Raw genomic sequence first — 18,279 nt, 5'->3', positions numbered from 1 at the left:
TTGATTATTCATTCTTTTTCTCATGGTAACCTCCACCTTGGCATTCCCCTCCCGGAGATCCGAATGGGGGACTATTCCGGAATCTTTTGCCAATGGAGAGATCATCATGACACTTCTTCAACTACAGGCCACATGTTCTGTGGATACACGTTACGTGTCTTTAATGCAGTGGTTTCCATTGCCTTCTGCATCCTCATGTCGTTGATCATTGCTGATTCTTCCGCCTTTAGGGGCAATTTTCCCACCCCTAGGACAAGAGAGTGCCCTGAACCTCTATACACTCCTCCGCCCTCTTTGACAAGGCCGTTGGCAGAATGAGGCTGACTTCTTATGCCGGAAGTCTTCGGCCGCCAATGCTGATTATTTATCAAAATTTAGGCAGCGGCGGGGATCGAACCCGGGACCGAAGACGTTTTGACTATAAATTAAAGACACTACCCGTAGACCAAGGGTGCAATAAGGGGTCTTTAATGTGTTTGTTAGCTGACACCCAATGGTTGCGATTGGTAGAGGGTACAGTGAAGCACATTGTAAATACAATTTGTTAGAGTTGAAAACACTTAAACAGTCCGAGCATGCGATCCATTCTGTAGTTGTATATTTCAATTTCCATGCTGATAACACCACGCTCTTTAACTAAGGAGGATGTAAAATTTGTCTGGACACTTCATAATAAGCTATAAGGTAATTACCATTGACGTTTGGGTCACACCTCGGCTTGATCCGACATAGATGAATTTATTACTCTATATTTAGTGGTCATCCTTATTAAACAGTCGATTCCAGCCACCTTATCACTGTCCACGATCAATTACTTTTTCTCTGGGTTCCAGAGCGCCCATGTCGACTTTTTTTCATATCCAAATGGTTCAAATGGTTCTGAGCATTATGAAACTTAACATCTGAAGTCTACAGTCCCCTAGAACTTAGAACTACGTAATTCTGACTAACCTTAGGACATCACACACATCCATGCCCGAGGTAGGATTCGAACCTGCGGCCATATCAGTTGCACCTAGAACCGCTCGGCCACCGCTGCCGTCTTTCTCGTATTCCTCTTGCTGTCACACAATCGTTCCCATGTACAAGAATTTTCCTGTACCAGGCAGACATGTAAGTACTCTCTTGTCTCCCTCACTTTTCCCACATGTTGTTGTATTTTACCTTAATTTATATGTATTTTTCTTCAATTTTCGTATTTTTTCTATTTTATGGCTTTTTCTCCACGTTTTCTTGATATCCTTATGCTGATATTGCTAACATAACCAGGTGTGTCTTAGTTTTATATGGGTAATATTCGTCAGCCTACTAAACATCCTGAGAATTTCCCTCTTTCTGGTAGTCTACATGCATGCATTTCAGATGGGACAAAAATGAAAATAATTGAACTAAATGGCTGAAATGTAGTATCCCTAGTTTTATAGCTATGTGAGGCTCGATGTGTGTTGCATGCAAAGGACATTGTGGAAGCTCATAGTTTGAAAACAATTCAATGTTCTCCGTTAATGCATTAGAGAGCCCGTCTGCAGACGCATATAGTGGTGCAGTTGATGGAAACTCAAAATCTGGAAACAGTACTGCATGTTTACTTGATTTCCACTCAAGTGTGTAGGGAGCTGCGGCAAGCTGTTGAGTGTATGGAGCCGATTTCTCCTGCTCCTGCTGCCTCGATTTTCCATAAATATATGCTCTTATTGCTTACTGGGTGTTTTATGCAATTTCTGCTGACATATGCCCCCAGCACAGACAGGATAATTACAGTCCGTCGATAAAACACACATACATGGATCGCTGTTTGGGGTTAGAGGGCTGAAGTTATTCTGTTGTAAACACTGTGCAGTTATGCTGCTTCATGTGCTGTGTTCCCAGGCAGGGCCCCACTCAATCTCTCCCTCGTTCCACTGATTCTGAATGATAAACCATGCATTTCTTGACCGACTGTTCCATCACCACAACAATCTCAAATGCATCAGGCTAGCATCTACTATACAACAGTAAGGAGTGCTAACCTCCTCAGCATGCATGCATCTAGAGAGATCGTGTGCACTGATATGTGTGATGTGAGTAAGGTTTGTATGGAACAGTGTTTGCAGAAGGGCAGTTACAGTATAATGTAATGAGAATGTCAGTCCACATCACTAGCGTTGATCAGTTGTGCAAGTCTGAAACGTGTTATGCTCGTTCTGAAAGCAAAATATAGCAGTTTATTGATTACATGGAACTCAGCTGGTTCTGTTCCTTCATGAGATATTGTATATACCATGTACAGTGCCCTTCTACTTCTTTTTCGACATTTGCGTGATGTTACTACAGTGTAGCAGAGTCCCAGCTATTCTGTTTTGGGCCCTTTCCTTTATAGTTGCTCAGTTATAAGAGGATTACGTCTGTCTCCTCGTAAGACTCATTGGTACCAATCACCAGGAAAACATGGCTATCTATCCAAAAATTTTGGCTCAATAATGCTTATTGTTTGTTATTTGGTCCTACCAGAGCTTATGTTATTGGTGAAGTCTTCTATTCACGATAGCATGTGGAAGTTGCTCACTAAATGTGTGTTTAAAAACCGTTGGATGGTGTTAATGCTTATTTTGTAGTATATTCTAAGCAAGATTCAATGTCCTCAGTTCAGTAATCATTGTAGCAAGCGTAAGTTCACACTGAAAGTACGAGTTTGCACTTCTTTAGCTGGATATTTCGTTGATTGAGAACTATAGCCACTACCTGAACTGTCACAATATTCGTTTTACAAGCGTAAGACTACACCCTTCACACCACATGAAGTGAGGTCTCTCAGTACAATATTCATTGTAGCAAGCATATGAATCACACCTGGAGAGTGAGTTTATGGTTATTCACCTGGAGATTTCCTTGATTTTAGTACTGCCACAATAGCCACATTTTAGAAGTATGATATTAAATCCATTATATGATGTGAAGTGAGGTCTGTCGGTACAGTATTTGTTGTAGTAAGGGTAAGAATCGCACCTGGAGAATAAACGGTGATAATATTTTATGCAGCGAATGGGTTTATGTGTTTATTCAGTCAATTATTTTTGAATAAATGAGCTGACATTACAGCAGGGGACCTGCTACGAACGGCAGCACTTTAGGCAGACACTCAATGTGTTACTCCATGAGGAGCAAGTGATCTGTGTAAAATTCCTCCACCATCTATTCCTCTGCCTCCGTAAGGCAAGGATCTCATACTTCCACAGTATATGAAAACACATACACACAGAAACCTGTTATTCGGTACAGTGGAGGGTCTGAAACCTGTAGCAGAAAATCTTTGGATATCAGAAGAAGTAGAATAAAAGTGAACGACATGTTATAACCGCACGCAGTGGCAGAGGTTAGCGCGTGTGTGGCACCGCTCCCTACCTGTCGATGGCAAAACGAGCAGATCAGTGCACTGTGAGATGACTAGTATAAAGATCCATTTGTATCTCATTTATACAGAATGTATTACTTTAATGTTTATTTCTACGTGAGACTGATTTTACTTAGCCAAGGATCACTTTCAGATACTACCAGCGCAATCAGAGCGATTTAAAGCACTCCACTGTTGACTGTTCAGTTATGTGATGAATAATCAGGTATTTCGCTGTTCTTCCAGGGGGACAGTCTTTCTAGGAAATTTTTCCAGCAGAGCCAGTCTTTCTGAGAAATGAGGTTTCAGGAAGCCATCTGCTATTGAGTCTTCTGTCCGTTTGTGACTGATTTCTGCAGACTGGGAACAATATATCACTGCCAGCGGATGAATCTCATGGTGTACCATCAGCAACAGGATAGGAAAGGAGGCAGGAGAGGAGATAGAACTGGTTCTAAGCTGCTTAATCTATAACCACACATCGAGATGAAAAGACATGCAGTTGCATCAACTCTCTCATGCCATCTTTTGTGTCCGGTTATTGCAATAGTTGTGTTATTATACCGGTTTTTCTGAATTTCCAGTGCTTGTGTTGCATTATAATTCGTTGTTTCTGAGAGTTGGTTTATTTAAAACAGTGTCGATATCTGATTATAGCAGTGAAATATTTTCTTTCAGTTGTGGTATAGTGTACTAGCGTTCCTACATTCAGTGATGGTTTGCCGTCCTGTCCTTCCTTACCATGTATCTGCGTACAAGTTCCTCAGTAGGTACTTCAGTTGTAGATCAGTAGGAAGCAACCCTTCCTCTTCTGTGATAGTGTGCTGTCCTACCACTTCTTACCATGCACATGTGCACAAGTTCCTCAGCAGTTTTATCACGTGTAGATCAGTGGGTGGTGAACATTAGTAGGAGGCAACTCTTCCTACACTTCTTTGATAGATTGCTGTCCTCTCCCCTCTTACCATGTATGTGTGCATGTGTATAACTTCCCCAGCTGCTGTTTCACTTGTTGTTCGGTTGGAGGCATTTCTTCTGGCAGCAGGTGTAGGACAGTTTCCCTCCAATTTCGAGTGGTATTGTGAACTGGAGCACGCATCAAGGTGAACATAACACACCAGTGATCAGAAAGGGGAACAAAAACCGTTTCATGCATCTTCAGTTGATTTTCGTACACCTCTGTTTCATTCAGTCTGGGGTAGTGGAATACGAAAGATTTGTCTCCTGCACTGTGGATTGACTGCTCATTTCAAAAAGATAAACAGCGCCACACAGGCAGTTGTTTCCAAGAGTTGTGAAATGCATCCTTAGTCCATCCTGCTTCATCACGATTATTTGCTGAAAACTATTCCCCCCCCCCCCCCCTTACGATCATCTATTGTTATCTCCTTCCATTCCTAATGTGAGAGGCTATGAATGCATTATTCAGCTGTATGCTTACAGGTAACACCCTTACGAAATTCCTCTCTGTCCAACATCAACATCTAGGCAACTGAACATTTTCCCAGCAATTTAATTAATTAAGTTAACTACTGTTCAACTAAATAAACCACAACTTTTTCGAATTTACCACCCATTTCGTGTCACAAAATCGTTTTCCTATCACCCCTGCAATTTTAAGCAGTTGTGTTTACTTAAAAACTGGAGCAGCAAACCTGTAGGGTAATTGCCATTTTAGTTTCCCCAACAAAATTTAGGAAAATCATCCACCAGGATAGTACATATATAAATAAATGAACACGTTTCCCAAGAAAGTACTTTACACCCTTATTCTCCAGTATCTCAGTACATCTGAGTCTTTCCCCCATCAATTCACCTTTGGCGGGGAGGACGGGAAATGGAGGATGGGAGGGGGAAGTGGGGAAGGGGGGGGGGAAGGGGGGAGGGGGAGATGTGGTGTAGTGATATCACCAGTGTGACATTGTCACATATACCCTCCACAGAGAGGAAGTGGTGGGACCACTCAGAAAGTGCCGCCATCTTCAATAAATTTCGTAAACAACGTAGAATGGCGTCTCTTCGGCTTTGTTCCACTATTCATCACTTTGAGCTGTACTGACCGAGTTCCCATTGCCACAGGTAAGCTACATAAATGTATTAGAGCTACTTTTACATCAGTTGGGAAACAGCAGTATCATTCGTAACTAGGTGTTGTTTTTCAAACTCATTATCAGTTTGGATAGAGAGAATTTCAGATTACATTTCTTATGCAGACTGTTTTATTCTTTAGTACTTACAATTTTATTTATTCATTCTGCACACATAAAATCACAGAGTATTTTAGAAGAAATGTTTTGGTATTTACTGTTTCTAAATTCGACTGTTAAGTTTATGTAGTATTTTTTGTGGTAATTTTGTGTGTTCAAATTGCAAGTCACGTATTGTAACATCACACACTATACCGCCGTTCCCTGCACTACATAACAGAGAATTAGTTAAGAACGTTTCTTTAGTTTACAGTTTTGGTTTTCTAATTAATTTGGTAGAAGTTAATCGCTGTACAGGTGTACACCTATGGACGTTCAGATAGTTCGGTGAATTATTTTATCAGATGGCGTTTTCGTAATTACGCCACTTCCAGCGTTCTGGGCAACAACACAGATACACGAAGTTGAATATAGGAAACCAGTCAAATCCATTTTATTATTACACATTACAACGCTAACTCTCTATACCACTAAGGGTGGTGTCGGAATGGTCAGTGTGTGGGTTAGAGCAGCTGCTTTATATGTCACCACGATGTATTGTGGACTCACCGCCAGCGCGGATTCACGGGGGCTCTGGTCGAAGAACTGGCCCCAGCCGCTTCCGGACCACCAGTCACAATGGTACGTAGTTACCTAACACTACCTCACCTTATGGAGTCTCTTGTGGTCTTCAGTTACATCAATGCCGATCTGCTGAGTGAGCAGAGGGCACATGACGTTTATTGCTGGATGATGCGAGGATATCCCCGAAACTGGATCGAAAGTCGATTTCCTTCGGCTACTTGGCCGGTGATCTGACGTTCAGTGCAAGGCGCTGTCCTCGATTCGAATTTTACGGTGGCCTGGTATTTGTTGGTCAACCACAAATATATGAATCCGCAGGGAGTCCATTCCATACGTACCGCAGACCCTCCGTCTCTAGTGCCACCTACCTGATACGGATGACCATGTCTGGAATGGAGGTCTGTTGCGGAGGTGCAGAAGTTGGTGAGAGTGATGTTGCTCCTCATTCACCGCACGACCCCAACTGCAGTTCCTTCATATAACGGATATGACGTTTTATCCGTGTACTAAGATGCAAGAACTGATATGGATCAAGGGTTTTACTACAATGCATCTTTACTGGGATATTGAGAAGCACTTTCTCTATTTTTGGACATTCCTATAAGCTTGGTGGTGTCTTCTTAGACCATCCAGTTAGGGTGTGCCGGATATGAGAAGTTAACGTTATGTGCGTGTCAGTTTCACGGACCGGAACAAGTGACAGAACCATGCGGGCCCTTTGTTTGTCAGATCGTGCCCCGTCCCAATGGCGTGTTAGATAGACCTGCCGACATCTTGTCGCTAGAGCCCGCGCATGTAGTGTCAATGTTGGTTCCCCCGGAGGGGCAGCCATTACTTTTTTTTTAGTTTTTCCAGTGGAAAAGAACAATTCTACGAATGAAGAGGTTTTGTTTAACCTCCCTTCAAGTCCCACAAATGAAAATGGTCGGAGTGGGCGGTTCAGGGACGTGAAGGACGTGGCACCGTGGTGAGGCTTCGGGTTTCGCCGCCTGTCCACTCTGTATGCTCCGGCCTGAATCTGAACGATCTACTTCCTTAAGGGAATAAAAGGTGGCAGTTCAGGAGAAAAAAAACTAAAACATGGTTAATTGGTTAAGATGACAGGTCACGTTAAGCGGGAGATCCGGGTTCGAGTCCCAATCCGGCACAAATTTTCTACTGCTACCATTGATCCATTTCAATGCTCAAATACAACTGCCAACCCCCCCCCCCCCATCCCCCCCATGAACCTTGGACCTTGCCGTTGGTGGGGAGGCTTGCGTGACTCAGCGATACAGATAGCCGTACCGTAGGTACAACGACAACGGAGGGGTATCTGTTGAGAGGCCAGACTAACGTGTGGTTCCTGGAGAGGGGCAGCAGCCTTTTCAGTAGTTGCAAGGGCAACAGTCTGGATGATTGACTGATCTGGCCTTGTAACAATAACCAAAACGGCCTTGCTGTGCTGGTACTGCGAACGGCTGAAAGCAAGGGGAAACTACCGCCGTAATTTTTCCCGAGGGCATGCAGCTTTACTGTATGATTAAACATGATGATGGCGTCCTCCTGGGTAAAATATTCTGGAGGTAAAATAGTCCCCCATTCGGATCTCCGGGCGGGCATTGCTCAAGAGGATGCCGTTATCAGGAGAAAGAAAACTGGCGTTCTACGGATCGGAGCGTGGAATGTCAGATCCCTTAATCGGGCAGGTAGGTTAGGAAACTTAAAAAGGGAAACGGATAGGTTAAAGTTAGATATAGTGGGAATTAGTGAAGTTCGGTGGCAGGAGGAACAAGACTTCTGGTCAGGTGACTACAGGGTTATAAACACAAAATCAAATAAGGGTAATGCAGGAGTAGGTTTAATAATGAATAGGAAAATAGGAATGCGGGTAATCTACTACTAACAGCATAGTGAACGCATTATTGTGGCCGAGATAGATACGAAGCCCACACTTACTACAGTAGTACAAGTTTATATGCCAACTAACTCTTCTGATGACGAAGACATTGAAGAAATGTATGATGAAATAAAAGAAATTATTCAGATAGTGAAGGGAGACGAAAATTTAATAGTCATGGGTGACTGGAATTGGAGTGTAGGAAAAGGGAGAGAAGGTAACGTAGTAGGTGAATATGGATTGGGGCTAAGAAATGAAAGAGGAAGCCGCCTGGTAGAATTCTGCACAGAGCACAACTTAATCATAGCTAACACTTGGTTTCAGAATCATGAAAGGAGGTTGTATACATGGAAGAACCCTGGAGATACTAAAAGGTATCAGATAGATTAAGTAATGGTAAGACAGAGATTTAGGAACCAGGTTTTAAATTGTAAGACATTTCCTGGGGCAGATGTGGACTCTGACCACAATCTATTGGTTATTAACTGTAGATTAAAACTGAAGAAACTGCAAAAAGGTGGGAAATAAGGAGATGGGACCTGGCTAAACTAAAGGAACCAGAGGTTGTACGGAGTTTCAAGGAGAGCATAAAGGAGCAATTGACAGGATTGGGGGGAATAAATGCAATAGAGTAAGAATAGGTAGCTTTGAGGGATGAAGTAGTGAAGGCAGCAGACTATCAAGTAGGTAAAAAGACGAGGGCTAGTAGAAATCCTTGGGTAAAAGAAGAAATATTGAATTTAATTGATGAAAGGAGAAAATATAAAAATGCAGTAAATAAAGCAGGCAAAAAGGAATACAAACGTCTCAAAAATGAGATCGACAGGAAGTGCAAAATGGCTAAGCAGGGATGGCTAGAGGACAAATGTAAGGATGTAGAGGCTTATCTCACTAGGGGTAAGATAGATACTGCCTACAGGAACATTAAAGAGACCTTTGGAGAAAGGAGGACCACTTGTCTGAATATCAAGTGCTCAGATGGAAACCCGGTCTTAAGCAAAGAAGGGAAAGCAGAAAGGTGGAAGAAATATATAGAGGGTCTATACAAGGGCGATGTACTTGAGGACAATATTATGGAAATGGAAGAGGATGTAGATGAAGATGAAATGGAAGATACGATACTGCGTGAAGAGTTTGACAGAGCACTGAGAGACCTGAGTCGAAATAAGGCCCCCGGAGTAGACAACTTTCCATTGGAACTACTGACGGCCTTGGGAGAGCCAGTCCTGACAAAACTCAACCACCTGGTGAGCAAGATGTATGAAACAGGCGAAATACCCTCAGACTTCAAGAAGAATATAATAATTCCAATCTCAAAGAAAGTAGGTGTTGACAGATGCGAGAATTACCGAGCTATCAGTTTAATAAGTCACAGCTGCAAAGTACTAACGCGAATTCTTTACAGACAAATGGAAAAACTAGTAGAAGCCGACCTCGGGGGAGATCTTATTTGATTCCGTAGAAATGTTGGAACACATGAGGCAATACTGACCCTACGACTTATCTTAGAAGCTAGATTATGGAAGGGCAAACCCACGTTTCTAGCATTTGTAGACTTAGAGAAAGCTTTTGACAATATTGAGTGGAATACTCTCTTTCAAATTCTGAAGGTCGCAGGGGTAAAATAGAGGGAGCGAAAGGCTATTTACAATTTGTACAGAAACCAGATGGCAGTTATAACAGTCGAGGGACATGAAAGGGAGCAGTGGTTGGGAAGGGAGTGAGTCAGGGCTGTAGTCTCTCCCCGATGTTATTCAATCTGTATATTGAGAAAACAGTGAAGGAAACAAAAGAAAAATTCGGAGTAGCTATTAAAGTCCATGGAGAAGAAATAAAAACGTTGAGGTTCGCCGATCACATCGTAATTCTGTCAGAGACAGCAAAGGACTTGGATGAGCTGTTGAACGGAATGGACAATAAGAGAATAGAAGCTTTCGGAATGTGGTGCTACAGAAGAATGCTGAATATTATATGGGTACATCACATAACTAATGAGAAGGTATTGAATAGGATTGGGGAGAAGAGACGCTTGTGGCGTAACTTGACCAGAAGAAGGGATCGGTTGGTAGGACATGTTCTGAGGCATCAAAGGATCATGAATTCAGTATTGGAGGGCAGCGTGGAGGGTAAAAATCGTAGAGGGCGACCAAGAGATGAATACACTAATCAGATTCACAAGGATGTAGGCTGCAGTAGGTACTGGGAGATGAAGAAGCTTGCACAGGATAGAGTAGCATTGAGAGCTCCATCAAACCAGTCTCAGGACTGAAGACCACAACAACAACAACAACATTATGCTTAATCCTTACAAATTTCGTATGCAAGTTTTCCGGTCTAAAACGGATCACATACGGTCATTTATTTACAGCTGTTGCCCTTCTTCTAGTTTCAACGGAATTATACTACTACTCGCGCAGTCCAAGCTGACACTCGGCGTGTTGACTGATGAGAGCATCTGTATATGGGGAATGCTGTGTATTGGGAATGCCTTTATGCACGCTCCCCTCAGTCTAGGGGCCTAGTGTCAACTTGGAGTGAGCAAATAACAGCCATTCTGTAGTGCACGAAACCAGTACACTGCTCATATTATCACTCAGAGGCGTGCAATAATACAGAGTCTTTCAAAAAGACATATCTGATTTCACGAGACTATATCGTCTACTTAAGTGAGGACAGAACTTTGGTGCGAGTCGTAAGTTGCTCGTTAATGCGGCTGCCGATAGAATCTCACTAGCGTAGCTATCTCGCTCTCGTCAATTACACAGTTGCCAGAAAATTCCGAAAATTTCATTTTTGCACAGGACGCGGTACAGGCCAACAGACGGCAAACGCAAGAACATTTCTTAACAATGAGTTGCTTCGAAGACTGATCGGCTGAAAGAAGCACACGGACCTCGCATTACACCATGAGCTCCAAGGTCCCCTGATCTCTGGCAGACAACATCTGTGTGCCTCCCCTTGCAACAGCTTTGAGTGAACTGCGGGGCTGCATGCCATCAGCAGTGAACGCAGTAACTCCTGATATTCTTGTAAAAATATGACACCAGTTGGAGTATGGTCTGGATATATGCTGTGCTTCCAGTGGAGGACACATTCAACTTTTGTGATAAATAAATCAAAACTTCTATCTTTAACCTATCTTTAAAAAGCACCCCAAGGCTGCATGTGTACACATGTAATAAATACGATGAAATGGGATGGTTCTCTTGAAAATACACTGATATGTATAACTTATGGATGAAGGTAAGTGTCGCATGATGTGTCAGTGCCAAGTAAAATAAATCGATGAAACTTGGACTATTTACAGAAAGAACTGCTACGGTATAATCCAGAGGATAGATTTATGATGATATAATGGACATTACAAAATGCGGGACATGTTTCTTCATAGGGAGTGTGATCTGAAACGTATTCCCATGCTGACGACAAGGATTATAAGAGTTCTTGTGGTAAGGCGTTCCATTTCTCCATCAGTGCCATTGACAAACGCTGGATGCTCGTTGGCGCATATTGATCTGCTGCAATACGACACCCAAATGCATCCCACACGTGCTGGGTGGGATTTAGATCCGTGGAACCGGTATGCCAGTCCATTCGCCGAATGTCCTCCCGTTCCAAGACCTCATCCACCTGTGCTATTAGATATGGTCGCGTATTGTCATCCATAAAAATAAGTGTCACAGTAACGCTAAGCGGTGAGTGTACCGTCTTCAGAGATTTGGAGATCAGTACGCCAAGCAACATTATGCTTCCTAACACCATAAGAACTGACCACCAAAACGATCATACTCGACACTGTTCCTGCCGGCCGCTGTGGAAGAGCGATTCTGGGTGCTTATGTCCGGAACTGCGCTGCTGCTACGGTCGCAGGTTCGAATCCTGCCTCGAGCATGGATGTGTGTGATGTCCTCAGGTTGGTTACGTTTAAGTAGGGGACTGATGACCTCAGATGTTAAGTCCCATAGTGCGTAGAGCCAATTGAACTATTTGAATAGCGTTCTTGGAAGCATTACATGCACCCAACTGTCGCTACATGAGAGTACGTCCAGCGCTGCTATGTTATACACTGAAAAGTGCTGTACTTCAGTTAGGACACACTCAGTTTTGTAGACTGGCCACTCAGTTACTTCATTAAGACTATATTACTATAACTATATACTGGTACTATAACTATTGTACTATAACTACTGTGGTTGTTGCTCCTATGAAATATATATCCAGGTCTAAAATCCTCTGTACTAAATTGTAATCATATTCATGAGCCGTCGCCGTTTCACTATTTAATCACTTCCAAAATCATTTAACATAGTTAGTAGCTCAAAATCATGTGAAAAAGTTATGTTGGCTTTCCACCTGGCGACTTTTTTCTGCCAGTACTTGGAATTTATATAGAGTGTGTGGTGTGTGTGTGTGTGTTTGTGCGTCATCTTATGACTTGATCTTCACAGAATTGTTAACATCTTACTCTCATACAGGGTGACTATTATTGAACTATACGAAATAAAATCGTTATAACTTGTGAATGGTTTACATTAGGACGTTCAAACTGAACGGTTGGCCGCGGGTGATAATTAGAGTAAGTATGCGCTGTATGGTTTGGTTCAGGGACAAAGCCTACTTTCATTTGGTTTGGTTCGTCAGTTAACAAATCTGGCTGATGTGGGGGTCTGAAATGATGTCTGTGCGAACCGCAATATCCACTCACTGAATAATTGGTGCGATATTCCTTGATGGCACGGTGACTACCGAACAGCAGATGATCGGCGTTGCCTGGTGAAACGTTGTTGTGATGTACCGTGTAAGGAGGAGAAAGGCGTACATCACGTTTCCGACTTTGATAAAGGTCAGATTCTAGCCTATCGCGATTGAAGTTTATCGTATCGCGACATTGCTGCTGGCGTTGGTAGAGATCCAATGATTGTTAGGAGAATATGGAATCGGTGAGTTCAGGAGGGTAATACGGAAAACCGTGCTGGATCCCAACGGCCTCGTATCACTAGCAGTCGAGATGACAGGCATCTTATCCGCATGGCTGTAACGGATCATGTAGCCACGTCTCGATCCCTGAGTCAACATATGGGGACGTTTGCAAGACAACAACCATCTGCACCAGCAGTCCGATGACGTTTGCAGTAGCATGAACTATCAGCTCGGACACCATGGCTGCGGTTACCATTGACGCTTCATCACAGACATGAGAGCCTGCGATGGTGTACGCAACGACGACCCTGGGTGCACGAATGGCAAAACGTAATTGTTTCGGATAAATCCAGGTTCTGTTTACAGCATCATGAAGTTGGTATTCGTGTTTGGCGACATCGCGTTGAACGCACATTGGAAGTGTGTATTCGTCATCGCCATACTGACGTGTCACCCGGAGTGATGGTATGGGGTGCCATTGGTTACACGTCTCGGTCACCTCTTGTTCGCATTGACGGAACTTTGAACAGTGGAAGTTACATTTCTGATGTGTTACGACCCGTGGCTCTACCCTTCATTCTATACCTGCGAAACCCTACATTTCAGCAGGATAATGAACGACCGCATGTTGCAGGTCCTGTACGGGCCTTTCTGGATACAGAAAATGTTCGACTGCTGCCCTGGCCAGCACATTCTCCAGATCTCTCACCAATTGAAAACGTCTGGTCGATGGTGGCCGAGCAACTGGCTCGTCACAATAGGCCAGGCACTACTCTTGATGAACTGTGGTATCGTGTTGAAGCTGCATGGGCATCTGTACATTTACACGCCATCCAAGCTTTCACTCAATGCCCAGGTGTATGAAGAACGTTATTACGGCCAGAGGTGGTTGTTCTGGTTACTGATTTCTCAGGATCTATGTACCCAAATTGCGTGAAAATGTAATCACATGTCAGTTCTAGTATAATATATTTGCCCAATGAATACCCGTTTATCATGTGCATTTCTTCTTGGTGTAGCAATTTTAATGGCCAGTAGTGTATGTTTGTTTTTAATTATATTCTACTTGATTAACGAAATAGTTGCTATATTCCTGCGTTTGTGCGTTAGCAAATTACGAAGAGACATGAATTATCGCAGAACACATGTAAAAACAGCCGAATCATACCGATTTGGTAACGTAAACTACGTCTTGCTCATGAAGAAATATTTCGAATGTTTCTGTATATGCAGCTTGCTTAACTAAAGACGAGAGAATGTGAACACATATTTCATGCATGAGGAGCACGTATTACTGTTATTGTGTATAGTTATTATCAGAGGCTCTCTTCTTGGCACTTAAGAAAAATTCATGGAGTCTAATGATCCTCTCATTCTTACACTTCACTCGACTTTCTAATACACCAATATTTTTGTAAATGTAACTACTTTGGCTTCAAAAGCGAATGTGCTGAAGACTCTTCTTTTTTGTGATTCAGAGTTAACAAAAATTGTGGATTCGGTTTTTTCTGTGTCAAAAAGCAGTTTTACTGCTTTTGACGATTTGTTACCTGGTCTTCGTGGTTTTCTCTTAAGCTAAAGATGTGGTGCCTCGTTTAGAAGGTTAAATCGTGTAGTTATTACATTCCATATACCTTTGCTACTTTTCACATTCACTGATTTGGTTGAAAGTTTAGCGAACAAAATTCCGCTTCGTTGGACAGATATATGACGTCTGTTTGCAAGAGGGCAGGTTTTCTGATATTTATTAATAACTTTTTTGTTACTGAACGAAAACCACATTATTCAATAAATATCTCTTCGTTACAAGAGAAAGGTAAATAAACTGTCCTGTAGTGTACCGTTTCGTATCTCCGAGTATGGCATCATTTTGTCACTGTCGACTTTATGGCACTACGTACACTATCTGTAGTAAAAGCAATGTTACAAATCAATATAAACGTTAGTACTCGCATTCATTCGATATCCAGTTCACAAGCGTCGCTTGCTGGCCGCTTGGGCGCTGCTGTCACTATGGGTAACAAAAACGAGGAGTGTTGCGCCTGTTATGATACCAAGCCTCGTAGATCCGCGATCTTTGGTTGTGTTGTTACACCGTTTCTGTCTGAGGACACACGCAGAGAGTGCATTAATATTAGTCGAGGTTTGGTAGGAAGCAGACGTGGACCTGAATAGTCTGGAGTTTAGCTGCGAAATACTGAATTCAGACTCATTGGAAATCATTGAATAAGATAATGATGAGAGTATTTATGGATTTTGAAATGATTTTTGTGGAGAATTGAGATTGAAGGTAAATCCGCAGCTTTGCATACTTGCGCGTAGTTCGTACTTTGTAGTATCATTGACTGTTGTACCGAAGTTTGTTTGAAAAAAAAAATCACATAGATTGTTTTAAGCTAGGGAAGTTCGTTCTCCTTCCTCAGATATACATTTGTGGAAAAATATAGATCATTTTGGGTAGGTTAATTTTTTGTGTATGGTAAAATTTTGAGTAATCAACCTGTTGGAATTGTTTCTAAAACCAATCAGTGTTTTATAAAGTTAATATTGTTCGCGATCTTGGAAATGAAGTTATAAAGTAATTCTTTGCCATAAAATAGTTTAAGAAAAATCATTTGTAGAGAATTATCCACCAAAATTATTTCCATACAAGAAATATTGTGTTGCTTGTGTCTGCATTGCACATGGCGTTGGACACGCTTTGAATGTCATTTCTAGTTTTTCATTTTTTTTTTCAGGCAGGCGAGCATATTAGCCGTCGTAGTTAAACCGCCGGGTGCATTCGATCTGCGTCTCCCGCGAGACTCAAATACAGCAAGCGGGGTGTGAGAGCGCACGAATACCCTGGCGGGTCCAGGTAACAGCTTGATTATAATCAGTAACATCTTTTTCGGTGAGAAATCGAATCAAGTGCGTTCCGCTGCACTGGAACAGTTGGAATTTTTGACATAAAAGTATCGGCAACTGCTCACCATATTTAACTTTGTTGCAGTTTAACCTTACTTAACCACGGCCCTTCTTTCGTTACGTGCACTAAATGTTAAGGCAAATATCAATAGAAATTTCAAAATTAATTAGTATGGTAAGTTCTTTATACATTGTTTGAGATCTCTTTCGCTACAGCATCTGTTAGGCCTGTACTGTTTGTGACCTCTTTAGATGCTTTAAGTATAGCGGATGATACAATGTAGGCGACACCATAGTAGACTGTTTTCCCATTACTTTAGCGGAATCTGGTAAAACGTTTAGGAACGCACGTAAGTTAGTACTTAGATCTTGGGCTATGTTTATTATTTAATTGTCATTAAATAGCTAATAACTCCTTTGTTGTAGTATGATAAAACTTAATTGTTTTTCTTATCAGTAAAGAAAAGAAATATTGTCTACGCTCCTTTCTTAGCTTAGGAGACTGAAAGAGGTTTTTAACATATAAAACTGTCGAAATTCTTGGTTAGTGGAATAGAAAGTCGACAGCAGGTACATGACGCAGGAAATTCTCTTAATGTCATTTAAATGTCCACGATGAGGAGCGCAATTGTATGTGCTCGTCATCAATGATAACACTGCGCGCATTATAAACAACAGTTAATTTTGCAATTTCTCATAGATATCCTCAATCTTTGTACGCGAAATTGTTACGAAGCGGTATATGTTCCAGAATGTACGAGCGAGGTCGATGTCACCTGACTTCCAAACTTAAAAGAATCGGTTCCACTTTTATTCCAGAAAGAAAGAGGAATGCTATCATTATCATCACAGTGATTTCCGCGGAAGACCAAATTAATGCAGAGCAGTATTTCTTCTGCGATAAAAACAGTTTAGAGCATAACTTGTGCTCTGCTGGGAAGCGTAAGGTCATCAAATATATATTCATGGGTTTAGTGTTACCGACAGCACACATTCACACATTTGTTATATCTGAAGAAAGTACATTTTTCTTCATATTTTCGTAGCACGAAAAGTTGCAGGCAGCTATTACGTATTAGTTCCCATGGTAGGCGTCAGACCGCTGACATAGATGTATGAGCGTATGGCACGACCAGATTATGTACAGTGGTAGGATGACAGTTGGTGTATCTGTTACATCAAATGGTTCTAAGAACATAGTTTTATTTTCATTTCATTGCCCTTGATAAACGTGCCTACTGAATAACTCTGGTATAATCATTTACATCAGATAGAGAGAACAAGTATAACTTCTCTTCAATGATTTATCGTTTCGATCTACCTTTTGGCATGATCGTGGCTGTGTCCGTTTAGTTTTTCTTTTACAGAAACACAGATCAAATCCTGGCAGTATAATTAACGTACAACTACTCACTGAGGCTCAGTGTGGGCTATAATTATCCTATACAGTGAAACGTAGAGGGTATGCTAATGCTTTAGTGCGGAAACTATACTATAGAAAACAATTTATTTCCAACTTTGGCCAACAGGTGCTAATCTAGCGCTGTATGGAATCTCGTCGACATCTTCTGTGGTAATTTTGAACCAACTGTGTAAACGGCGTTTGATAATAAAATTAGCGTTATGCTTTCCTCACTTGTTTGACGTTTTGTGCCCACGTCCCCTTCCTAATCCATTACATATGGAAACATTTCTGTACGTCTTTCTTGTATTCAGAGCCTCAGATTTGCGGGTGATGGCCAAACTGTAACTAACTTTTTCTAGAGTTCTACATTAACGCATTAGATTATGTAAAAGTTTCACTGCCTTAGGGTAATTACAGCCCACTCTGGGACTCTATGAGTAGCTGCAATTATATGAGTAATTCATTCTTTTCTTTCTAAGACAATTCTTCCACCTATTAGTTTCTGAGAGAACAGTATTCTAATATACTTTGAATATCTTCTGTGACAGAAGCTGATGAGAAAATTTTGTATTACCAGCGAGACCTTGATGCTGATTTTCAAGTTTAGTTAATCGACTTTACATAGTGATGCAGCGAGTTAACTTGTCACTTACCTATTTCTGCACCGATGGTCGTAGACAACCATGAGGCTCAGCTGGAGCAACTGATATGGACCCAGCACACACAAACGATATCGCTTCCATCCCAGCATCCGCCCAAAGCGATAAGGCTGCGACCGGCAGGAACTGCTGTTACGTTAGCGTTTCCTTACCAAACGTGATTACTGTAGACTTGGTCAACCACACCTTAGCATCTCAGATACTGTAGGGTACTCTCCTCTACATCTCCATCTCTCTCTCTCTCTCTCTCTCTCTCTCTCTCTTTCTCCATCTTATTCCTCCTCTTTACGGTATTTTTGTAATTCTGTATGTGTGTGTGTGTGTGTGTGTGAGATAGAGAGAGAGAGAGAGAGAGAGAGAGAGACAGA

The 18,279-nt window shown here is 41.9% G+C and overlaps 1 protein-coding gene across 1 annotated transcript in view; it reads right to left on the bottom strand.

Moving 5' to 3' along the window:
- Positions 1-17,958, bottom strand: part of LOC126272508 (uncharacterized) — a 457,502-nt gene extending 439,544 nt beyond the window's left edge. The window contains exon 1 of the mRNA XM_049975405.1: positions 17,906-17,958. Within this exon, the coding sequence (XP_049831362.1) occupies positions 17,906-17,937 (32 nt within the window). The 5' untranslated portion in view covers positions 17,938-17,958. The remainder of the gene's footprint in view (positions 1-17,905) is intronic.
- Between the last annotated feature and the right edge of the window lie 321 nt (positions 17,959-18,279).

Source organism: Schistocerca gregaria, chromosome 5 (assembly GCF_023897955.1).
Source record: "Schistocerca gregaria isolate iqSchGreg1 chromosome 5, iqSchGreg1.2, whole genome shotgun sequence".
NCBI classification, from domain to species: domain Eukaryota; kingdom Metazoa; phylum Arthropoda; class Insecta; order Orthoptera; family Acrididae; genus Schistocerca; species Schistocerca gregaria.
This window is presented reverse-complemented; position numbering and strand designations above follow the sequence as displayed.